The 25,965-nt window shown below is 45.0% G+C and overlaps 2 protein-coding genes across 5 annotated transcripts in view; one reads left to right on the top strand and one right to left on the bottom strand.

Annotated features, from left to right (window-relative positions):
* Positions 1–166: 166 nt before the first annotated feature.
* On the bottom strand, positions 167–7,822 carry LOC120905052 (probable cytochrome P450 6a17). Its single transcript, XM_040315704.1, has 3 exons — positions 7,748–7,822; positions 771–1,908; positions 167–695 (listed from the first exon to the last, which is right to left on the bottom strand). The coding sequence occupies exons 1-3, from the start codon at positions 7,820–7,822 to the stop codon at positions 262–264; spliced, it is 1,647 nt and encodes a 548-aa protein (XP_040171638.1). The 3' UTR covers positions 167–261.
* A 4,681-nt stretch (positions 7,823–12,503) lies between these two features.
* The window catches only part of LOC120903129 (potassium voltage-gated channel protein Shaw-like), a 50,892-nt gene continuing 37,430 nt past the window's right edge, over positions 12,504–25,965 (top strand). The window contains exons 1-2 of one of the 4 annotated variants that reach the window (XM_040312365.1): positions 12,504–12,753; positions 13,041–13,589. The gene's annotated coding sequence lies outside the window, so the exon portion shown is untranslated. Of the gene's footprint in view, positions 13,590–25,965 lie in introns of all 4 variants that reach the window. The other 3 variants (XM_040312364.1, XM_040312367.1, XM_040312368.1) reach the window with 3 other exon arrangements.

Raw genomic sequence — 25,965 nt, 5'->3', positions numbered from 1 at the left:
CAAAGTTCGTTCCGGTTTGACGTTTTGATTTTGCGCGCTTTGCACAGTGGGAGGCGCTTCGGTCATGGGTTTGTTGCGTGTGAGCTTGTAAATAGAGGGCGCTGCTTGAAAGCTTGCGAAAGTCGTTGGAAGTTCGAGTTTCAAATTTCTTATGACACGTTTTAAATTTGTGTTTATTATAATAATAATTTTTATTATCAAGAAAAGTGAAAGATGCCCCAAAACTCCTTAAAATAACTCAACTGTATGCTTTAGACACCCTCAAGAGCTCTTGTTTCCCTCTACGTAACGTTCCACGTTCAACCACACTGGGCCGGCCGGGCCATACATCAGATTGATCGGATCAATGGGCAACGGGCGGTCCACGTCACAATCTTCCAGGCTAAATGTGTAGCTTTTTAGCAACATTGCCAACCCAAGACACGTCTGAAGCTTTCCAAAGCGCATCGCAATACACATCCGCGGTCCATCGCCGAAAGCCAAATAGCTTGGATTGGTTTTGGCGAACGTTTTGTCCTCGAACCGTTCCGGTTTGAAGACGAGCGGATCGGGAAACAGGGTTGGGTCGTGCTGGAAGGCAAGGTTGGAGATGATCACACCGACGCCCTCTGGGATGACTTCTCCATTCGGAAGCTGGTAGGGCTGGGAGGTCATTCGATGGATGGAAGCCACTGGGGGGTAAAGACGCAGGGTTTCTGAAAGACCAGAAAAAGAAAAGAACTCATGATTTCTGATGAAAAAGACCTCCAATTTGAGGATGCTTCTCTTACCGTGTATGACACACTCAAGGTAATACATATCCTTAATCGCTTCGTACGTCATCTCATTGCCGTGCTTGGCCAGTGTACTGCGCACACACTTCCGGGCCTTCCGCTGCGCTTTCGGATGCTGCGCCAGCAAATGTAGCGCAAACGTCAGCGTGGTCGTGGACGTTTCAAAACCACCGAAAAAGAACACAAACGCCTGGGCAGCAATCTCCTCAAACGTGAGCGATTCACCAGCACCGGCACCATTTTCCTGCATCATGTCGATCAGCAGCTGCATGAAGTCATCCCGCCGCACACCGTTCTCGGCCCGATAGCGTATGGTGTCCCGCACGACATTCATGAAGAAATCGGCCACGTCTTTGTCGTTGTAGCGTATGCCGAGTGCTTGGGCCTGCTTGCGGAACATCATGGCAAAGAACACTTTGAGCGATTTCAGCTTCGGTAGGTTGATCATCCGCTTGCCCATCAGTCGAAACTGGGAGTTGGGATTTTCCAGCGTGTTACACTCGATCCCGAACGCACACGAACCGATCACGTCCGTCATGAAGCGCGCTAGCAGCTCTTTAATGTCTATCCGCTGCATTCTGACACACCGCTCACCAAGATGCTGGTCCAGCCGGTTCGCTACGTCCACAATGGTGTGGAACATGGCCTTCAGCTTGCCGGAGGTAAAGGTTGGCGTTAGCTTCGATCGTAGCTTTCGCCATTTGGCACCCTCCATGAAGAACAGGTTCGCCGACAGTGGATCAAACTCTTCATTGCTGTACACACCGCGATCGACGAAGTAGTTAAAGTCCTTCACCATAACCGTCCGGGCGAACTCGGGCGACAGCACAAGCAGCACGGGATCGCGAAAGAAGAAAAGTCCAACATAGTCACCCCGATCCTTCAGCTGTCGGTACAGCTTCTGGATGAGATGCGCAAAGTGAATGTTGGGATTGAAGATGTCTATCATATTCCCAAACGGGAACGTCGGCTCCAGGTACGGCACATCGCGATTCAGCCAGAACAGATACCGCTGCCGGAAGTGAAAGTAGATCCAAAAGATGCCAAAGAAGGCCACAAACACGGCGACGATCAGCATGGCTTGGCGGCCGTGGTAGCGCGGTACTGAAACCGAACCGATCGAAGGTGACAGAATTTAAACCAGCTGTTGCGTGACTGGAGTACGATTTATTTCACATTATGCCCGGTGCTGGTCGTAGCTGATTGCAGTACACGTGCGTGTAGAATCGATCGTTTCGCCGAGGGGCTCAAGTGTTTATGGTCGGTCTAGGATGATGGCAGTGCCATTCGCAGTTGGTAGTAGCGCTCTGTCCAGTATGGAAAACAGCTGAAACAACAAAGATGTACGAAACCGATCGAGTGAAGTTTTAGGGAGCGCCACAGTTTCCCGCCACCGAGAACAGACGCTTTGGTTGAGCTGTTGTTTACGTTGCGTTGTGTGTTTACTGTTTGTACTACTTTCTACAGCACTTCGGTAGCGTCTTTGTACAGCTGTAGACAATCTTTGTTTTCAGTTTGCGAATTGAATTGATAAGCGAAGAGGATGGCAACGATGCTAGTTTTCCTGAGTAACACTTCATCCCGTGTCGCTATCCAGCACCACAGGAAAATGTCTTCATGCTTTATACTTTGCAAAGCAGCGCCCAGAACAATAATGATCGAGTAATGTTATCGAGACGAGTTTCTCGGTATGCCGGTGATGAACAGCTGTTGTGATCGACGAAGCTGCTTGTTGGATTTTTCCATGAAACCGCGATTGTTTACGTTTTACAACAAGTCTGTGTGAGCCAGACAAGCTGAAAAAAATTTCGCCTTCAGGTGTCCAACCTTAGGTAATTGTTTTTAAATCTTGTATGAAAATCTTATTATGTCATTGGCCGGTCTCGTAGTACAGTCGTCAACTCGTACGACTTAACAACATGCCCGTCATGGGTTCAATCCCCAAACAGACCGTGCCGCCATACGTAGGATTGACTATCCTGCTATGGGGGGGAATCAATTAGTAACTGAAAGCCAAGCCCACAAGTGGGTACAGGCAGGCCTTGACCGACATCGGTTGTTGAGCCAGAGAAGAAGATGAAAATCTTATTAAGAAATTATTTTGAGTTTTTTTGGTAATCTGGAAATTTAAGAAGAGTCGCATAATCTGGATGAAATTCTAATAAGACACACAATAAGAGATTTTGTACACGCATTGCATACATTTGGGCGTTTCATAGCATTCAATTTCAGTTTATTCAAGCTAGACCTTGCACTTTCTTAAAACAAAAACCCAAATTTCGAATGAACTCACATCACCCCGTCTCTGTGTAATGAACCGAGCCGTCATCTCCTATGCCATGCTTTAAGTGTCCCTGGAATGTCGCTCGCATTGTATTGAGGCAATCAGCTCCACAGGCTTGATTTAATTTGGATCCGCTCAACCAAATCTTATCCATCATTCGAATTACTCGACTAAGGCTAAGGTTCTCGCACAGAAGCAGATAAAAAGCAGACGCCAAAGCGTCTTAAAGGAAGGACTTTTCCTTCGCACTTGTTCGACAAACCCACCAAAACCTGTAACCATAATCGTTTTGCGGAACCATTTCTTATCAAACGCTGTGACTTTTACGGCACCGGGCCTATCGGTTCGGCGAAGTAAAAGCTTTCATCTGTTTCGCCGAAATTGGGTTAATCTGCACTGGCAGCGCGAGGCCGATGTCGCGGCAGCTTTAGCGCCATAAAAGAGGACACGTGTTTGCGTTTTCCGTGTGCAGTGTGTCTCGAAGGGCACTTACCGGTCGGTTCCCACTTGTAGCGTGCGCCTTTTATCCACACCCTACCGTACCGGCTGCTGGCTTGTTCGTGACATTGGAACGTTCAAGCCGTGTGGCAGCAGGTTTTCCATTTTCTCTTACCGCACACTTGTGCGAAAGGAAAGTGAAAATTGTTTATCGCATAAAGCGGGCGAAGGACAACCGGTCACGGTTGGTTTGGAACCTCCGTTTAACCTAATTTATATTCCGGCGCACCTTTTCTGCTGCCCCTTCCGTTGCGCGCAACTGCTTGCCCCGTTAGTTCACCTTTATTTACCGTCCTGTCGATAAAAGGAATCGCCTGCCGATGAGCGACTGTGTGGGCTGGACCGGTGCAAACGTGTGCCCGAGTGAAGCACAGCCACAACCACATGGGACCGCTTGGTAGCCGGACCTGCACGAAAATCCGTTTGTTATTGATGTATTTTAGTGAGAAAACAGTGGCCCCGCGCCGATCCTTTAGGGCTGTGTTTACTCTTGCGCTTTACTCTGCACGCTTGTACCCACCGCAACACCGTTGGCACTCGATAAATTTCAAACCCCCCCAAATCCCCTCAATGCCGCGATGCCGTATCCTGCCGGAACGGAACGGGAAGGTAAGCGAAAATTTAAGATGTTGTCGCAAACTGGTACGCCGATGCTTTATGCCGGTGTGCTTCGGGAGCACACACACACACAGCGGCGGAAACTGACCGCGGTCCCTGGGGAGCTGTACGTTTGTACGTGCTCGGGCCCAAAAGGTTGCGCCCAACGGTTCCACGCCATGGATGGGAGCAGGCGTTTGCGGTGGCGATAAAGTGAAGGTAATTTATTCTCCATGATAGCGCCATCGAAGCGTGGCAAACGAACAGAGAAAGAGAAAAAAAGGAAAGGGAAGTGCAAGAGATTTGCGATTGGACGAAATGATCGATTGACAGCGAGGATTGGGAGCAGATTTGTCAAAAAAAGGGCTTGGATTGGGGGCATTTTTGGTAGCGGAACAGTGAAATGGATTAAATGAATTGACGATATCGGAAGTCGAGCGAATGAATTTTCTTTTATCGATGGTCATTGGTCCGGTGCACGTGCCACGTTTGAATTGAAGGCTGAATGCTGATTAAGTAAATCGTAAATCATTCTTTGGAGAGGGGCATGAGAATGGCGCTGAAGTAGTGCATTGGGGGTTTGAAGGGAGTATTTTAAAAAGATTGATCCCAAGCTGACAAGGATGATGGTGATGAATGAATTTGGTTTATTATTGAATGGATGATTTAGATGATTAATTTGGTAAGCTCTAAAAACGTAACCCTTTGTGATAGGGTAGAGATATAAAAGCCTCTTAACGCTACCTTACTGAACGCCTAAAGGTATGCAATTTACGATTTTTTCTTATTTTCAATGCATATTTTATACAATATTTCTGTTGATGGACTGTTGTTGATCCAGACGACTAATAAACAAACAAATTTTATGTAATGTATTAAATTGTACCATAAATTACTAGTACAACCTTTGCTAGTAAAACCTTTGCTATGTTCCATGTGTGATCCTGGTCATGGCACCATGCACATATTATTACTTACTTACTTATCCGGCGCTACAACCGCTTTGCGGTCTTGGCCTGCCTCATGAGCGTCCATATCATTATATAAAAATAATAAATTACAATTTATCTTCACTTTAAAGCTCACTGCAGTGTGTCAGATGTTTCTTTTTCTCTATTTACCTTGGTTTCAATCTAATTAATATGCAATAAAATATTATCGCTTTCAGCGGCAAACACAGCTGCATCGTAATCGCAGGCAATGGAATGTAGATAAGTGGTCACCATTAGCCACTGGGCCCGGCTAAACCGACCCAAACCATTCTCCCTGAACCCTGAACTCACAGCTTGTCGAGTGGTCATTTACTCCTGCGCGGGGAGGCATTTTCCCCGTACGCTTCGAGCGGAGCGGCGAAAGAAACGGCGTTACAGCTGAACGCACCCCGGCCACCAGAGTGATCGTAATTGAAAGTGCACCGCAGTTCGCCCACATCCACACAGACACATTGCTCTATTCTTTTGCAGGGACGGGACGTACTGTTGGGTTGGAAAACGAAACTTAACGCACAGGTCACCGGTCACCGCTTGCCGGAGGCTGCTGGGTCCAATTTCAAACGGGAAGAGCGTAACCGGCCCGGTTACATTGGGCATGTTCGTGATGCGGTCCTAGGATGCATCGCACTTGGTGCCGCAGTAATTAGCTTTGCAAGCGACGGCTCACACTCATCCGTCCCAGTGGATGACATGGTTCCGGGAACACTCCGTCTGGCAGTAGCAGGTGTGGCCAGCCTAATGCTGGCTCTACCGGAAAGCTCTCTTTGGCGCGCTGATGGATATGCACACTGCTAGCCATTTGTGTGTAATGAGCGATACGGGCACATCAGTCCATATTATGGTTGATACAAAAACGGATTAAAAGAAGCATTTTTCGTGTGTTGAGAATGTGCATACATTCACTTCCTTTGGAGAGAGAGTTTACCCGCCCCTTTGTTTGATGTTGAAAAATAACAGTTTTAATGTGCAATTTCCATCTTCTCACCGCGCTTTGCACCATTTACGCAAACAGAAGCTCGCTCGAGGGAGTGTAGAAAACCATCCACTTTGCTTCCGGTAACACAGACAAAACACATACAGTCCTCCGTTTCGCTGGCTAAAAGATAATAGTGTGGAAGGTGGAAAGGTGAATACAAAAAATCACACCCATCAAGCTTCATGGGGATGCTGCTCGGTGCTCCTGCTGCTGCTGTGTTTTTTCTCAGAACCGAAACAAATGTTGTTATTCGCTAAACAACGTTGCACCTTTTTCCGGAAGATAAGTTCACTACTCCTCACTGCTGGCGGGGCGCTTGTGGGGGAAAGGCAGTGTTTCGTTTATGCACGCTGTGTCTACGTACTGTGCAACAGGCCACAAAGGAGCCACGGAATCAGACCGGCCCGAGGTTACGTGGTTTGGTCTTGGTGCGGCACACAGCACAAGCAACACACCACACAGAGGAGTGGAATGAATTTGTGCAAAGGTTTGTTCACTGCTTCATTCCGGGTCAGGCATAAGTCGGTACACGAGTACGGAATGCAATTGCAACTTTTTATTTTAACCCCACAAAGAGAGAGAGAAAGAGAGACAGGGGGAAAACGGGGATATTTAGCTTCATAAAGCAGAAGCATCCGACCGGGCACGAATGCACCTGTGTGGGACCAAACCCCATCGACGATGATAAAGTTTCATCCAGCGGTAAGCTCTTTTCTTGCTGAGGGTGTTTTTCATTTTCGCCCTGTGCTAGGTGCTAAACACTGGTTTACGGTACACAGATGGGTTTGCTTTGTGCTGCAGATGGAGCGCAGTGGTGAAGATGCTCCAGCATATGGTGCACGTTTGCGTGCGATTGAATCTTGGTTTTTAGTTTTTTGTTTAGCGGGAAGTTGTAAAGGTGTGAAACAATATGTTTTATTGCACAAAGCAGCAAAATAGAGAGTGTTTTGGTTTGCTTCTTTGAAATGAAATTCAAGTAAATGAAATTAATTACATAACTAGTAAAGAATGCAATTTGAACTGCTGAGCTGCTGTAGATATTAGAACAAGAAATAAAGCGCCTACATGTAGACTATCCGCAGTACACAGAATACTAAAAGGCATGAACATTAGTTGAACAAGACTGTTGGATATAAAACCTTTTTCGTGCCCGAAATTTCAGTCCTCTGTCTTCCAAATCTTCTTCAGCTTTCCTCAATCGAGCACTTTTGCACTTGACAGTAATGGATTTTTCGTTGAGTAGGGACCTTTTTCTCCTGACCCGAAGTGAATTTTAATCAGACAACAATACAAATTCCTCCAGGCTTGCATGTAAGGAATTTCGTACCCATCTTATCTGACCTCAATCTCGAGCCTACCGCCACAATCATGTAGTCTATTTATCATCGCAGAAAGGGTCGCAAGTGGAAGCCTTTTATTGAAACAGGGCGAAGGAACTGCTGTATGGTTTTATGGAGTGAATCTGATGACCGGTCATTACTTAGGCAAGGCTTTCGTTATGCTAGATTATAACATACCAAGCATGATGAATGAATTGGTCTAACTTAGGTTTATAATCATCTGTATGATATGTTTTGTGTTTGTCTCGGAAACATATATCGTCCATACAAATTCTCTACGAGTATACCCAATCAACCATAACTTCGTAAAGCAACGAAATGTGATTGGCAATACCATACCAGCTTGACAATAGGGGTGACATGTATGCAAAATCATGTCTCCCTCGTCACCAGCAATGTCAAGCTCCCAGCTCAGCAATTGACTGAAGATTAAAGCCCTTACGTCGACAATGCAATGCGACGGAAGTAGCAGGCGACAGGAATGTGAAGGATATATCATTTTGTACATCACAAAACCCGATTCCAACCCCCTGATTGTCCGACAGCGATGAAGCGCACTTCCACTTCAGCCGACATTTGACAATCGGTAAGGAGTTTCCCCGTGCGATGAGTAGGAGTCCAATAAATCATCGCAGTACATGGGGGCAGTGGTCGGGAGGAAAGGATACAAACCCGAGCTACAAATGCGAGGTACGGAGTAAACTACGGAGTGGGTGACGGCTCTTCCTGCGCTTAAGACGCCATACAAGCGAACTGGGTGGAAGTGTGGGACAATACATTCCCAAAGTCGTGACCGTCGTGAGGGAAGCGGTGCTGCTACAATAGTTGTAATCCCGGATGAAAAGTGTAGTTTCGTTTTACTTGTCTGATGAAGTTTTCCTTCCAGCTTTCTCTTTCAGCTACTGCAGAGGTTGTGTGCTGACTCCGTGTCTGGTCTGGACGGAGGAGGAAGTTTCACGATCAAGGAGCTAGGGGCTAGGCGACAACTTGGAAAGTCGCTGGACAGTGGGAAGAACATGATAGTGGACAGTTTATTGTTTAGCAGTTTAACGAAGCAGCTTAAAGTGAGATAGAAGTACAAAGAAGAAATGCAAGCTGGAAAAAGATAATAGAAATGATTAAAAAGAGAGATGAAAATCATTATAAAAGATTAGACCGATGAGAAGAGTGTTAAAAATGAATTTATAGTTCAAACATAATTTAAAAAAGACAATGAAATTGAAATAATAATAAAAAATGCCTGAGAATCTCATGCTCTTGAACAAAGTAATACAAACAGACAAAAACAAACATTCTTACCAAAGAATAGAAGGAATCAAACAACAGCTAAGTAATGGTTATCATCACAAAACATCTGTTTTCAAGAAGTGCAGTAAAAAAATGCACACAACAACAATGTCGTTTCTTCCCTAACCAGAAGGACCAGAGCCGAACGTACGGAAAGCTCCTTTTCCTTTACCACTGTACTCTTAAGCGCATCTCTTTATCGCCGCTTCCACTGTACGGTGAAAATTGCGAGTGGAGTGCCGAAAGGTTCGCCCGTACGTAGGTGCCAACACAGAGAAGTGGGACGTATCGCTTTATTTTCTTCCACTTTCAGCACAACTAGCGAACGAGATGCCGTACAACGGACTCAATAGCAATGACAACACCCATCGTCGTCGTACAACGGTTTTGCAGCGTGTTTTTTTATTGGTGCGATTTTTCTTACCCGGAAGCGAAAACCGATCGTCGAGCAATAACGGTGCTGCTTCCGGACGATGCCTTAACGAAGGGTAGACGACGAAGCGGCTTAACAATTATTGTCGCCAGCAGCGTGTGCTGCCGGTGATTTGATCCGTTCGTGCAGGTTGGATTCCAGATTCCAGGTCCCCACGAAAATGCTGCTGCTGAAATGAACGGATGCTTCACTAAAGGTGCTTGATTTGGAAGCTTCCGCCTTTCCAAGCCGCCAGCGGGTTGAGCAATCGAACGGGATGTTGTTAGCGCTTTTCACTGCACACATTCTTTGGCAATCGATTGCAGCGTTCTGAAGGGAAAAACTATTCATGCAACGTACGTGCAAGCGTTTTGCAACGACTGCTAGGAAAACAGAGGGAAAGAACCCACCACTCTCCGAGTTGTGTCGATGGAAAAAGGGAAGGAAAAGCATGGGAGAAAGAGCAGGAAGCAGTTTAAATTTTTAATACCACCCACCAACTATCCGACCAGACAATCCCCAGACCCGCTCCTACCATCGGTTGTAAGTGGAAGTGGAAATGGGAACTCCCAGGAATAAGCCGCACGATGCAACAACCAGTGCGTTGTGTGAGAGCATCTTCCGGTTCAATTTGTGGAATCATTACTCTCCCTCGAAGTGAGCACTCCGGCTAAAGCTGCAGGGAAAAATCCCTTGCGCTAGCTGCAGGTAGAACTGCTGAACAACGGAAACAGCAAACGCGAAAGCAAAAAAAAACGAGTCCTTCTTAACTGTAAGCATACGCAGGGCAACGAACGAACAGGCTCACAACAACATCGTACCGCCTATCGCGCTAGGCTGGATGGTAATTTGTTTAGGCGTTTTGTTGCTGTGTCTTCATTTATTTCCGTGGCATGACGTCAACCCAGACCCAGGCTCGAGACTCGTGAGAGGCAAATGGAAGCAAATTCGTTTGCAATTCCGCTGCTACCGCACAGTGTCTTCGCGTCTGCTGCTGGCGCGAAACCGGAAATGGCATCGTCAGGGCTCGTGCAAATGGTGCCACCGGCAGAATGATTAGATGTATTGAATGGTTCGATGAGAGGAAGTTGCAGAAGAGTTGGTAGACGGAAGATGGGAGCATAATTTAGCAACATCGCAGCATCGGAATGCGTCTTTGTGTCGAGTGTAATACATTAGAGAACCGTTGATAAGGCGGGCCGGATGTGTGCGCACTGATTGATTCTAATTGGAAATGTCAGGTTTTGGCGCTGGGTGAAGGTATTGATTATGGGGGTTGCTTCATTTGCCCTGCTAATCCGCCTGCTTTGAGTGAGATTAGGTTTGTTTCAAGGCTTTACATTGTAAACCATACTATTTTGAATAAATCAATAACTGAATCCGGTTCGAAGGACCAAAACTAAGCTTTAATAATTTCTATCAATTTATTTATTATTTATGTAAAAATCAGTAAATTGATTATGAAACATGGTGCCAAACATACTCAAACACAAATCAGTAATTTAGAAAACGTACAAAACCTCAATCCACACTGTAAGGGTAAATCGAAGCGGAATTATCACAAAAACAAAGCGAATCTAATCGTGCGCTCCGATAAGAATAGAGTAACTGGAACAAAGTATCGTCACTGGCTGGCGCTCGGCACTGACCTGCGTAGGCGAATGCATGGGCTCGGCACTGCAACGAATGCGCCTCGCATGCCAATGTGGGCGAACGATCAATAGACCGTACGAAGGGCGTAAACAAAAATAAAAAAAAACGAGCCCTCTCCATGCGCCCCAAGCGGAAGGAAATCGAATTGGTCGGTGGTAAATATAAACAACGACTAAAATACCTCACTACTACCTCACGTACGCAAACACACACACACACACACACATAGATCGCACCTGAAAGAGCTAAAACTGGCCCAGCAAAGGGAGTGGAAGGCGGCAACAGAACGGACGGTGGCACACAGACAAGTGTGTTTCATCAATATTCAACACGTGTCATCGGAGTCGTGCCGTGCCGAATGGTTAAGAGCAGGCAGGGGAAAATGGGGGAATGTTTTCCTTCTTCCGGGCGCGTTGCTTCCGGGAAAAAGGGGAAACTACGGTGGTCGAGGATGGCATCGAACTATTCCCAGCAGTGTTGTATGCAAAAAAAACGGCAAGAAATGAAGCTGCAAAGCATGTCGAGTGCAAAAAACAGTAACTTTTCTCCCATTTTTTTGTGTGTGCCTTCCAGCGCTTGCCCAACAACCCACCGATGTTCAGCGCCAAAGAGGTGGGGTTGGTGTCCGTTCGCTAGGTAAAAGAACAACGCTCGTCCGGCACGTGAACTTTTGATGCAATTTTTACGCTTGATCTTTCCTGTCCGTCTTCTGTATTTTTTGTTTCGCTCCCATGTCCCCGTCTGAGTCTGAGCGAGGGCGTATTCCGGAAGTGGACAAGCTAGACATCACCCATCACTGTAATCTATCATAGAAAAAACCAGGAAAATAACATAAAAAACACACGCCTCCACCAGAAAGAAGTCAAGCCCAAGCGATCCGTTTGATCTTTTGTTTGGATGGCCGAAAGCGGTCTCCCAGAGTTTGGTCTGCATTTTCACTCCCAGAAAGGGGAAAGCAAGAACGTGTGAGGAAAAGGGGAACGTACAACACACACACAGAGTCAGACAAAAAAAAACTCCCCCCGCCACAAAGAAGACGAACGATGCTACTCGAAGCTGAAGAGAAATGTAAACAACGGTGCGAGCAATCAACAGTTTTCCGTTCCACAAAACCGTGCGGCCTGTGTCTGGGCCTGGGTGGAGGTTTTGCCGTTGCCGTTCGTCCGTCGTCTGTAGCGTGCTCTCTGGCCAAAAGGGAAACATGTGCTTTTTTCACCAACCATGCCCGAGCAATGGTGCTCAACAGATGAGAGAGAGATAAAATGAGAGAGTTATGGTGCTGTGAGAGGGAAATGAGTATAAATAAATATTGAAGGAAAGCAAGGGAACTTATTGTAACATATATTAGTATCTCATCAAAACCTATTTTTAAACTGAATATTGATTCTAATTAAAAGGCAAAAATATTGAAGAATAAATTGTAAATATTTAAAAATACTCTTAGCACATGAATTATTCCATTTGTTCCTCATCAACTCACTATGCAAACGCGCCTTCGCCTCTCCGTGTGACTGAAGCAAACGCAACGGGTCGAAGCGAGACGGCTAGCTGCTTCATTGCACGCGTTGCGAGTTTTTCCTACCCACCATCGGAAGGGATGCTGCCGGTCTCACGATCGGCACGATCTCTGTGCGGAGGCACGGTCATCCTGCACGGTGTAGAGCCGAAGGAAAACTGCCAAATCCTTCAGTCGGTGGCGTGAATTTCCTCCGTACGGTTGTGTCTGCCAGCCAGGTCGTGCCCGAGGGAAGGCAACCGTTACGTTTTCTTCGAAGTGTGTGACTCGAACTGCACCTTAAACCGCGCCTGGTCGTCGTGCGTGGCGGTAGTGGCGGCAACACAGCGTGGCATTCCGTTCCAGCCCCATCTTCTGTTGTGTCCGGTGGGAAATTAAGTAAAGGATAATGATTAAAAAATAGCTTCCGCATTCATACAGTTGAGGTATGCTTTCTTTTTGCCCGTTATTGAAAATGTTTATCGTTGCGTGATTTTGTTTCGTGTGTCTGTCCCTTTGAGCTACCTGGTCGTGAGCGCTTGTTTTGTAAACTTTGTTTCCTTCTTTGTTTTAAAACCAAACCTCCGGGTAACGTAGCAGTGAATCAAAATTTAGCCAATCGTGAAATTTACTCCTTTCTTTACAACCTGACCGGACCTGCCATCGCTTCACATCGTGAGTGTGTTTCTTTGTGACGTGTGCGTGCTGTCCCGCCGGAAAAACGGATAAAAAGGATGTAAAAACGCGAGAATGGTGGCGGCGATGATGATGATGATGGTGATGAGTGGTGAAGTTGAAAGTAATCCGAAACGCTTCATTTTCCTGCAACAGCCTCCCTTTTGAAGTGTGGCGTAAGCCGACATCGGCCAAGCTCCCAAGATGGTGCAGGTGCGGCGGGCGTGCGTTTGAGTCGGATTGAGAATCGGGTCGCGCGCTCAAGCGTACGTTTTGTGCGTGCCCGGGTGAACACGGTGCTGCACACGTGTGTGTGTGTGTGTGAGTGTGTGTGTAGTGGAACAACTACAGGAAAAAGAGTCAAATCGAAAAAATAAATCGCAAAAAATAAATACCCGCAACCCGCAGTGTGTGGTGTAATTTACGCTGTGACATACACACCACCGAACGGTGGTAACAGAGGTAACCAGCAGGAGACTTCCGAGCGGAGGCCTGTTTTTTTTTTTGCGTAAAATAGATTGCCATTTTTATTGACTTGGACGGGGCCGTTCGTGAGGAACAGAGGAAATGCGTGACCAACCCAGAGCAATGTTGTAAATGGTGATCGGTAAGTTACCTTTTTCAATGTGCCCTAGCCCACGCCTACCTTTGTGTGGAAGGTTGGTGAAGAGGGAAATAAAAAAAAAGAAATCGTTTATCCCTTTCACTGGAAAATGATCAAATCACTCACCGACAGGCACGATTTATTACAAGGAAAAGCTGTTTCGTGCACAGCGAAGGGTAAAACGTAACGTAACGGCGAGGCACTTTGATGTCCCGTGGAGTAAAGTTATTAAATTTTTTGGTTGGGTTAAGCAGTGAGCTGTGTGGGAGGTGAGTAGTAAAACTGCCCGCGTGGGTGCTCCTGTTGTGGCGTCGTTGTATGAAATGTCGGAAGCGCTTGAGCGTATTTTTAATTGAGTCAATTGTTTCACACCCATTGGTGCACGCTGAAAAGTGTTCTAGGGAAGTGAAACAAAATAAAACACGTAAAATGACTCGGTCCTTTTTCAAAAAGTAAATGTTTAGTTAAAGGCTGTTAAAAGTGAAAAGTGTTGCATACATTTAGGCGCTCCTCGAACCTAACTATTGAGCAATCTGATTGTAGTTGTCTACTCGTTGATTATGATGATGACTATGATTAAAGCAATTAATTAAATAATTTCAGCAAGCTTTATATAATGTACCCGCTTCCCTTAAAAGTCTGGAAAAGCTTGTCGAAATTTCCTAAATTAAATATATCTTCTTCGTTGAATAGATTTTTATTTCTGTTCCATACCTTCATTTGAATAGAACCCCAACAAGCGTGGACATTTAAAGGCTTCCAAATTGAATTCATCCGTTGCTAAATTACATCAAAATACTTCTCACGAAATTTCCCTCTTTTCAATCCTCTATCACTGTAGCGTCAGACGCATCATTGTCAATTTCCGACATTGAGGAACGAGCTATTCAATTGGAATCTCATCAGTCTTCAATAAAATTTCATTACTGTTGCATTTTGTGACGTGCAGGCACGGGAGTCGTCACAATGTTCGTAAAGCAGTTTGTACAATAAAAAAAGTTTTGTTGCCCTTCACTTTCTTTTGGAAAGATTTTTGTTTTTCCTTGCTCCCCGCCAATGGCAATGCGTCAAGCGATAACTGAACGCTTACCGAGTGTCCCACTCGATGCCCTAATCCTGCCGCCCGTCATGCCCAACCAATGGACGACGGATGAAGAATGGCAAAACCTATGCATAATCTAATTTGACGAAAATAAACGATTACTTTTATGACCCACCTTTGCTTCCGGTTACTTGCCCGGTCTAGTGGCGCGTCCGATGCGATTCAATTATGCTCGTGTTGCCCGACTCCGTCGCCCGGCAGCGTACTTTACCGCACGAGAGTGTGTGTGAGTGCTTATTTGCTGTATGTATTCCATCATCATCGTTCGTCTGCTCCGCTTCCTTGTCTCAGGGTCACGTGCAAAAGCGCTTGCCGGGAAAGTTGTGTTCCACGCTCCGACAGCTCCTTGGAATGTGCAAAGAGGGAGCGCCAGCGTGTGATAAGAACGATAAAGCAGTTACTGATGCTTTATGAAGCTCGAGCGGAACGCTTTGGCCACTTTGGGCGGGCGACGATAATGCGGCAGAGAAGATTCAAGGTGTGCATTAAAGAGGGAGAGAAGCCCTCTGCAAACGACTCGCCTCATACCGACAGGTCGGGAAGTTTCCAAACAATCTTGCTGATTTAATTTTACCTTCCACAGCCTTCTTACTCAGCTGCAGAAGAGCTTCAGCTGAAACTGAAAGTCGACTCGTTTTCTCTTCCTTCAAGCATTTTCTCAATCTCAGTGCTGAGTACATTCTGACACGGATTTGCCTACCCAGTGTGTGTGTGTGTGCGCGCGTTTGTCCACAGCTGTGACCCGTGTACTGTTGCGCACAATTCCGGTGAAACCAATTCAAAACTGGTCCTCGACCGGGGGACGTATCGTCGATCGTCGAACGCAACGAGTAGTCCCGGTTCGCAACAGTCACTCGGCGGATATCGTTTTAATTGGCTGGCGCTCGGGCTGCCACCATTGTGATAATGCCGTCATAATAAATGGTGGAAAAGCTAATGAATGCTAAGTGAATTTCGGTACGATGGCAATTGCAGCAACGCGCAGGATCTGGTAGGCACAGGAGACGGTCGGAGGCGTTGGCGGCAGGTGGCGTTGGTAGTAGCACTCGGGGTTGGTATGGCATTTGTAAATCATTAATTAGATCGCGGAACGCGCACATTGCCGGTGACCGGCGGAGGAGTTTTCGGATCGTTTGGCTGGGCTGAAATGGGAACGGTTGCAGGGCAAGAACATTTGGAGACAGATGCACAGAAAGGAGCTGAAATGTTGATTTTGCCCTTTGTCCTTTTGGCTCCGATGGTTCTTTGCTTTCGAAGAGTCTGTGTGCTGTAAAGCCACTGAGATATATTAATATAACTGTTTTGAACGGTACGAAGTACGAATTTCAAGAGAAATAGTGAAAATAATGATAATAAAATCCTTCCGCATTCCAGTAATTCAAACGACCAAAATAAATAAGTAATTTATTTAATGTATGAAGCATACCTTTAGGCGCTTATTTTAGAAGATCTGCAAGATGATCAGTTTCACGTTATTGATGTTTTAAAAATTGAACATATTTTGTATTTTATAATCCAATTCATGTAATCATAGGAAAACACAGGTGGTTTCGCTCAAAAAATCAAGATACATACAATCACAATCATAGCTCTTGTATTCTGTTTTATTGCAGAATTTCCAATTCAATTAAAAAATAACCCCCAATAAAAACGCCACTGTCTCTGGCGATTAATATTTCATCTTCGATTTTTCCCGCCCCTTAGTTCAGTCGGTGGTGCTCGCGTCGAGCAAGCAACAAAACAAAACCCCGTAACAGATGGTGCTGATGAGTGATGTACGCTTACCGTATACGTATACGATGCCCGAAGCAAAACCGAAACCTGGCACAGCCACTCCAGCCGTCCAGCGCGCACACCGGAACTGAAAAATGTGACCCACCTGTGGTCCAATCGCATGGGGGTTGCGCTGTGAAAACTTTCCAATTCACACAGCAAGCATAGGGAACCAACCGTGCCACGCTTGAAAGACCATTTGGAAAATTGCTTATTTTGATTGCGAGCGTGGCCCCGGAGCTCGTGCAGTCGGGTTTCGGACTGTGACTATGATCCTCCTGGGGGGTTTTGCTGCCATTTTTTTGTACTTGTTCTGGCCACCGTCTGAGCAGTCTTGGAAGAATTTGAGCTCGAGAAACGTTGCACTTGAATTCATTGGCATGTGGGTTAGCGTGATCGTTTCATTTTTCCAAACACACAGACTTATTCTAACCTCGTCTCCATCCATACTGCACAGCACGTACAAGCGCAAAGGGTTAAAGGGGTTTTGCATCTTGTAACGAAAAATATTCCATCTGAATATGATTCCAATTCTAGCTTCATGCCAGCACACACACACACACACACTGCGAAGATTGCGGGGAGAAAAATGGAAACATTTATTTATGACACTCGTTGGCGAGCAGCAGAAGCACAAGTTTTTTCCAGCTCACGCTGGCTTACAGTAACAACATTAGATTTCTCAATTTACTTCGTGAGCGTGAATATGACAAAGAAAACACGCAAAAACATGGCTGGGAAGAAGGCGAAAGTCAACAAGGAGCGGTCAACGGTGACGATCATGGCAGATGTGTAGATATTTATCGTACATCATCCGAAACGGAATTTAAGCATTTCTGAATCAGATTTTCTTTCACTTTTTTGCGGTACCACAAAAAGTGTATCTTTGGATGGCAATTTTTTTTGCTTCACTCAAGTTGTTTTTTTTTTGGCTTCACGCTCGGGAAAGGAAAACTCGATTTCACTTTTTCCACTGAATCAGAAAGCATTCGGTCCCTTAAGATTAAGAGCGATGGGTTCAGCTGGGTCTCGAGTTGGTCCGGTTAGCGTGCTTGGGTGAAACGACAACAACCATGACGTTGATGATGATGATGCTGGCGATGATGATGATGATGGAGATGATCTACACAGTGAGATGAGATTTCATTCATTTTTCATAAGTTAATCTTTCATTTGCTTCACTTAGCTTGGGTGCTGCACGGGCCGTTTGGGGAAATGATTCATTTATGCACGTTTAGCTTGTGGCTAGTTTTTGACGGCACGGGTCTGTGATTTCATTCTTTAGCTCATGGTAGCTTGTTGGTACGAACGTTTCCATCAAACTTGCTCGCTTCTTCTACATTCACGCCAGCCAAGAATGATTAAAGTGGTGGGATTAATATCGCAATATTGTTTGCCGCTGAGCATGGCGTGGCGTGAGCACGGATGTATAGCGCAACGATTCATGAAAGCGTAGATGTAATAATTATCCTCGAAGCATTCAGGAAACGCTTTGCACACGTCTCAATTATGGTGTTGGTACACGAAACTGCGAAAGCGAATCATTTCCACATTAGAAACTACATACAAATAATCGTCTGGTGGGGTGTTTCCGCCACGAAATTGCTTTTGACATAATTACACCCTCACTCCGTTCTAGCAGCAGAGTTTATCAAAATTACCTACGTACACACCCACCTGAGTACCAGCGCACCCTCATCTCCTTCATCATCATCGTCATCGTCATCATCCGGTCCGAGTTGCTTTGAAATGACAAAGCCCACTGGAAACCACCTGTCACCTTGCGTTATGCTTTCTTGCGTCCTGTGCAGAGCGCATATAATTACCATAATTGATAGTGAGCCAACGGGACTGCGCTCGCCATCTGCTCGAGGCAGCAGCGTTGCATCCCGGACGTGGCCGTCGTACCGGAAACTTGGTTAGTTTATGTTTACGAGGAAAACCGGTAATCGATTTATGTGGGGTTCGTGGAATGAAAACGGTACGGCTCGCGGGTAGCGTTGATCGGGTGGTTTGTTTTCGAATTAGTACGATCAAATAAGCGAAGCGGCCGGTGAGCGTTTCTGTAGTTCGCTGAACGTAAATAAACAATTTTGACCCCGTAGTAAATAATTCATTGCCTGCTGGAGTTGAGCGCACACGGGTTTTCCTTTGTGAAAAGATGAAACAAGCAACACTCATTAACGCGAAATAATTACGTGGGAAGTTTGTGAGGAATAATTGATTTCGTGAATTGTTGTACACTTTACATGACGGTAATAGACGTTAAACTGGTCAATGAAGCCGATAAGCGTTTTAAAACTACTTATTGCTACTGCTACCATGTAAACTAGGATGTTGTGAACCGTTTTGCATACATTTAGGCGGACATGTAATTGTGAAGGCTTAATAGACTAATTCATGAAACACAATTGCATACATTTAGGCGTTTAAACTAGAAATTACTCACTTAAAAATAGAACATTTTGAAAAATATCTTTCCTTTGCTTTAATGCCTTTTCACGTAAAAGGCATCAACGTTTTCCTGTCTTACAGGGTTTCCCACGATTTATTGGTCAGTTCCCATGATTTTTTGGTGTGTTCCCACGATTTTTTGGTCGTATCCCATAAATTTTTGGTTCGTTCCCATAATTTATTGGTATTTTCCGATTGGATATCAATACAATTGGACCAAAAAATTCTGGGAAACGACCAAAAAATCGTGGGAACGCACCAAAAAAATATGGGAACCCACCAAAAATTGATGAGAACCAACCAATAAATCGTGGGAAACCCTGTATCATGGTTGAGCGTCGTAAAGCAATAAAACAGGAAGACGCTCCTGTATAAATGTTCACCTTCTTCTAATTCCCTCAGCTGTTAACATGCACCCACACCAATCAAGACTGTGATACGCTGGGTCGCAGAGGATCGCTGATGTAATCTTACATTTCCATCCGGAGCACGGTAACTGCCAAACCTCATGTTCTGGAAATGGTACAAGTAACAAAATTAAGCATCTCATCGCTATTTCACTCGAAGCGCTCCCTGCTCCACCGCCGCTGCTTCCACCACTGGCATTGACTTCGTGGCGTAGAGTAATATTAAGATGTAGCCCCGAAAGCAAACCAATTCACTTCCCAGACCTAGTGCTGCTTCCGTTATCGAACAGATTTAACTGGAATCATTAATTTTGCTACTCAATTTGTAGCTACACCCGGTTCCTTCCCAGTGTGGTATCGTAGCTGTCGGGTGTGTTCTGTGTCGGCCGGGCTGAGTGTGGGATGCCTGAGAAAGGGACTGCGGAATTCTGTTTTCTTTCGGGCTGGGTCGTTCTAGGTCTGGAGGAAACGTTTTACAAAGCCGAACCGATATATCGTGCATTTTAGAGTTTTTGGTTGGTAGTTCGGGCAAGGGTGAATGCGTATGAATTTCGATGTGGAAAAGAGCAATTTATTGAGTTTTGGGTTTGAGTGAGGCCAATTCTCTAGAGACCGAGCCATGATCGGCACGTGTAAGGAAAGGCTTTAAATGAAACTCGAAACGAGGGTTTCTAAGTCGTATGTAAAATAGGCAATGTGTAAGATAGTTGAGACGGGGTATGTCTCTTGCCGCAACCGAAGCTATCCATTTGCCATTTAACGCTTTAATTATCGAACCATTTTCAAATTGCAACGTGAGTAATCGGACTGATGTTTGAGGTTTTGAGGCGTATATTGCCTTCAGCTTTCACAAAATGGTGCCAGGTTAGTTTCAAGTTGGGGTTTGTTAGGTTAAAAGGTTTCTGATGAAAGGCCAGTACAATAGCCCATTACATTCACATTTCAAACGAACATGAAGCTACCGGAAGGAAAGATGCGGCTCAGATGTGTGCCTGTGCGTATGAGCCTTGGAATGAATTTAGAATAGATGTTGCCCACTGTAGCATACTGCTCTTTGGCTGATGGTACGTTTTCCAGGAAGGATGGAAGATTTTGATGAGAGTGAAACCGACACACGTACACCCTTGGTTTGGCTCATTCCTTCAAGCATGATCTGCTGAATGCAGGGTGAAGCCAAAGATTCTTCCACCTAAACCACATCTCATAGAATTGCAGTGACCGTACGCTGCACACACGCTGCTGACGTTCACTTTGTCAATTCTGTCAGAACAATTTGCACCGGCTGGAAAGGAGAAAATCTACTTGAATTGGTAGCTTGTTTGATTGTATTGCATTGCGCTCCCACAAGACAGCAGTGTGCGTTTCTTTTGTTCACCGCTCATGTGTACATAATACAATATTGGGTGAAAGCATAGAACTAAATCCCAAAAAAGGCTAACCGTAAGCTTGCTTGCTAAATTCGCATTCACTAGGTGGCACCGGGTGTGTGGAAAATGGAACGAGATGCAGAAACGGATCGGCAAAAGCTATCTCGTGAAAGATTCCACCACCAACGACATTGATGCATTTCGGTGGAGGATTGCGAACGGAATTGTACCATAATGTTGGCTGATTGATGGGTTTTTGAGCTTTATATGGTGTGTGTATTTTTGTCTAGCTTTATGCGTTATGTGTTTGAACGGTGGGTTGTTTCGTGTTGGCTAGTGAACAGACTAGCTCTATTGTTTGTTTCCTGCTATAAGTGTTTTCCTTCTACGAACTGAGAAAAAGCGAGAGGAAGGCAGCCAAACAAAATCAGGTGGAAACGATTAGCTTTCTTCGAAGCATCCCGGGAAGAGGATTTAGTTTCGGCGGGTGATTTGATTTTCCGGTGGCATTTGATACTTCAACCAAGGTGTCAGGTTTCTCGGGAGTATGGCAAGTGATGATGCTAAGTGAAAGGAAACAAACAAGCTAAAAAATAGCACAAACAAGAGGTTTGGAGAACGTTTGAAAAGAGTGTGATAGTGTTTGTTTGTTGATAGCTGTTTTGCTTTTCAATGATAGAATGAAAACAGCAATATTGTTCTATTGAATAGATGAACTTTGAGCCACTACTAGTCTGATGTGTATTTTTAGTAATTTAGTGGATACACAATAAAATTAAATTATGCTATGATGTTTAAAATAAGCAAGAAGGGAGTTAATTCTCCGGAATAAACCAATTTGTTGAGTGAAGTGCATACATTTAGGCGCTTATGCATACTATACATTTAAAAAAATAGAATTTTCAATAGAAAAGAAAATATCGATCATCATTTCTATCAAACACTTGATTGTTTTATATGGCAACAATTTCTACAAGTGTACCCCACAGCCCATTGTTTAAGTGTAGCAATAAACGGAATAAAAAGCTCCACGCCACACAAACTCTGCTCCATTGTTTCGAGCATCTCCAATAAATTAATCGACGCTTTGCGCTCACCCCGGACGGAGATGGAGCCAATCAATCGGCAACCGCTTCCGCACCGTATGCCGGGCCAATAATCTAATGTAATTTAATAGCACCTCGATATCCGTTGCGATACATAGATTTACGATGCGAATCCGGAACGCGTTCCACACCTGGTAAAGAGAGGAGCGAGCGTGACGGTGGTGCTGTTGTTGGGAATCCGAACATCCACCACAAGAACGATACACCCACTCAGTGTAAAGCCATTAGATTTATGTTTGCTTCCCTATAGCCGGCGCGCAAGCAAACATACCATGACGTTCCCTGGCGTTGGAAGGCTGCTCCTTGAGAACGGGGTTGGTTGGTTGTTTTTTTTTTTTCAAAACAAGCCCGGGAAAATGTGAAAGAAAAGCTGCTGCGTCACAGGCAGAGTATGTTTTGTTAAGTAGCAAGGCTATAGAGAGAAAAACCGAAATCAAAAAGAAAAACAACGCTTCCCTGTGAGATTGCGGTGAGCGCGCTGCTAAGTAGTGCCCCGAAGCGTACAACCACCGTTCGCTTCCAGCGGCTCGTTGCGATCTAATTTTCCGTCGCCATTCGCTGGAAGAGTGAACAAAAAAAAAAATGAAGAGAAACAACACAAACGACATCCTTCCGTTGATCGGGTCGGTGCTTGAAAGGTTTCGCCTTTTTTCCACGCCAAAAAAAAAAAAACGAGTCGCCATCGGGGATTAAGTTGGGGACGCGGGATTATAAAATTTATGAAATCCCAATAAAGCGTGGAAGTGATTTAGCGAATCGTGAAGAAGCTTGGCTCCATTTGGATGAAGGGTTCGCTATTGTTTGCGCAGAGTATCGTTTCGTATTTGGGTTTGTTTGTGACACACACACACACACACTCTTGCGTAAATGTTCTTTACAATCCTTTTCCATTCGTTACTGCACTGTGGATCGGCTGGGAAGGTTGTGGACGAAATATTTAAAATAAAATATTAAAAATCCCTTTTCCGTTCCGTTATTCAATTTTCATAGATTGAAATTTTTCTTGTGTTGATGGAAAAATAAATCTGAATTTTTACTATTTTTTTTATTCATTATTGTTGACTTTATTTCCACTGTGCAGTGGAACTCAATTAGGGCTGGCGTTCGTGCACCCACTGTATACCAAGACGAAGATGAAAAAAGAAAACAGTTCCATGAAAAATGACTCAAAAACCCCTTTCAGCTACTTGAACCTTCTGCGGAAAGAGCTTCGATCTGATTTTCTAAAGGAAACCTTCACCATCTCAGGCGCCCCCCTTTCTCACCCAAGACTTTAACCCTTTTTTCGGATTTATCGTTTCCGGTAGTCGGTCGGTCGGGGTAGTGCTCGCCCCCGTACGCAGTGGATCGGTTACGGTTCCTTTCAATTTCCTGTTAAGCCATTTGCGAGAAGCAGGGATTCACCTTAAATTTGGCCCAGGCTGACAGGCGATGACAAAATAATGGCATCGCTTTGACACAGCACAGCGTGTGCTTTGGCGTGTGCGTGTGTGAGTGTGTTTTTTTTATCCAACGTTTGCTCTCTGCTGACGCAAATCCCCTCTTGAAGATGTGCCTTGCATCCTGCTCCATAACGGAGTGCAGCGCAAGAGATTCGTCTTATTTCCGTCGCATTTATATTTCACAAAACAGAAGAAAAAAAAAAAAAACTCTACAAACGGCACACGAAGCGCAATCCTTTTGAAGAAGGGGAAATGTTTGTTAAACATTGCGAAACATGAATCTCGGTGCCGGGGCGTGTTTGTTTATGTTTATAGTTTTGTCGCTTTGATGATGAAAGCACACGAAGCAAGGGCCATCCCACGAGCCGAGTGGAGGCAAACATGCAAAAGCAAATAAAACACGTTTGTAGAAATAAAAGAACCCCGCCCTGGATATGTTTCGTTTATTTCAATGATGTTTTGGGTTGCAGTTTTTGTTTTATTACACTTGTCGGCGAGCATGCAGATTCCGCTGGCCTATGAAACATTATTCTAGTGCAATTTGGTTATGCAACTGAGCGCGAGAGACAGAGACAGAGAGAGGGAGCTAGAGGAAGAGGATGGAAAACGTTGTTTGACACACATAAAATAGAACTCATTTCCTTGTAGTATCTCCATCGAGAGATTCCGCTTAACCGCAAATCCCACCGGCATGCCTGAAATTTGGATACGGCTCTTTCTACTGCAAGTGACAGTTTTCCATTTTCATCATTCAACACATTGGGCGGGGAGTTATTTTTATAAAGGTTTTTTTTTTAATTTTTTCCTCCAATCTGCAAGCATTTCCGCTAGTTCGCTCTTCCGGACCAATACTTTCATCGGGAAATATAGATTTTTATTTATTCTACGATATGCATACAAAAACGCCTAAATGTATGCAGCCTGCATGGCTTTATAGATTTATCTAGCAGTTGCATACGTTGAAAGGTTTAAACGAGGCACTGAATTGTCCATCAGTAAACAAGAGTAGTAAATTAAAGTTACATGGCTCTTGTCATTTTGATTACACATTTAATCTGTTACAACATATTTTTATGTTCCTTTATTGCATTGAGGTAATGTGAGGTAATCGCACAGTATGGGAAACCATTTTAAATCTCAATATACTCCTCCACAGCACCACTTCACATCATTCACTGCCTCATTGTATAGTGAAATACCAAATGGATAGCCCTTAAGGTCTATTTCCATTGCACAAACAGCATTAGTACCATTTCAACCATATAACCTTTCATAAAATGCATACCGAGAGCCTGGGCGGGGGCAGCAGACCCGCCGCTGATGCTGATCCTGATTGATGATTGACCCAGCCCGCGCACACCCGCATACGTATCAGCTCGAAATTGAATTGACTGTGCCGCAGCGTGTAATGAAGCACTCTGAATCCATTGGCGTGGCGTGGTTTCGTTTGCCCAAGCGGACGAGGTGGTTTTGCATACTCCCATGCAGCTCCCCCGGCTGCCCAGCGTCAAATGGTCGGGTGTCAGTGAGCTCATATTTGATTAGCAGCCGGGTAAAGTTTACCCAGCGCCCAGTGGGATAAAGCAGTGGGATCGCAGTAGTGTCGCTGTAAGTGTGTGCGGGGAAAGCATCATGTTACAGTGGTGATTTGCACCTCGCTTGACTTTAGGACGGTAGTCGGTTCGGTTCACAACCAGCGCGAGCCATCCTTTTGGGGGCTGCCAGTGAAACCGAACTGGGTGTAAGTGAATCAAACCGGGTGATGGTGAACCAGTTTCGGTCTGGCCAGTCGTAAATTCGTTGATTGTCAGCGGTGGGCGAAATTTTAGTTCCGAGAATTTATGTACTACAGGCAGGGGCACAGTTAAAATGACTACCCACTGGTAATGTCAACGGCAGATGGCCTTTTCTAACACGCTCGGAATCGGACGGAGTTTTGGGTTGTGACCGCAAAGTGTGTACCATTGGCCGTCATCAACCTGCACACTCGACTCGATTTATGACGTTATTTTGTAAGCAGGAAAAGGATTGTTAAAACACTTCGCTGTTCTTTGGTTGTAAAATTAATACGGCCATTAAAAACTTAGAACGCTATTCAAGCGACTCGAAAGATAAATCTGTGAACAAATCAAGACAAGCATTGTTTGAACTTCAGTCTGCCGTACTCCCCTAATTATTGCTGCCCTACTGTCCGGCAGAGATGTATCTTTTATTGTTCATTATTTTCACAGCCGAAGAGAGCGCGAAGCTGCGCGGTGCGATGGAATAGCAAATCTTGGGGAAATGATAATAAAAGCACCATCAATAATGCAATCTGTCTCGTGGCAGCCACGAGCCAGCGGAAGAAGATTCGTGGAATATCAACAGCGACACACGAGCGAGAGTTTGTGAGCGAGTTTTTGCTGTCTCTTGGTGTCTGAATAATGTAACGATTCATCAGCCGGGCGATCATTTTTCTGCAGCACCATCATTACCATCTCGGGCAGCGTCAGGTGGTCGTGTTTCCACGGTTGCGATGAGCAGTGCTTATTGGATGTCGTTATGTGCTCTGTACAGGTTAGTGATTGGATAAGACGCGTTCAAGGAGTGCTCTAAGCTTAAAAAACTGAAAATAATGACCAATTGTATATCTGCTTCAATAAAACAATTGTTGCACAGCACCTTTGTTCAGTATGATTGCCGAATAAAGCCAATATTAGCTTACGAGCAGGAAAAGCATACGTAATTC

This window comes from Anopheles arabiensis, chromosome 3 (genome assembly GCF_016920715.1).
Source record: "Anopheles arabiensis isolate DONGOLA chromosome 3, AaraD3, whole genome shotgun sequence".
NCBI lineage: Eukaryota > Metazoa > Arthropoda > Insecta > Diptera > Culicidae > Anopheles > Anopheles arabiensis.
This window is presented reverse-complemented; position numbering and strand designations above follow the sequence as displayed.

Bases quoted from the DNA above. Each gene is read 5' to 3' on its own strand.
- LOC120905052 (XM_040315704.1), bottom strand. From the start codon at position 7,822: ATGTCACCCCTATTGTCAAGCTGGTATGGTATTGCCAATCACATTTCG. The intron at 1,909-7,747 runs GTATACTCGTAG...CAGCTGGTTTAA, and splicing joins ACGAAGTTATGGTTGATTGG to ATTCTGTCACCTTCGATCGG. The intron at 696-770 runs GTAAGAGAAGCA...CTGGTCTTTCAG, and splicing joins CCTTGAGTGTGTCATACACG to AAACCCTGCGTCTTTACCCC.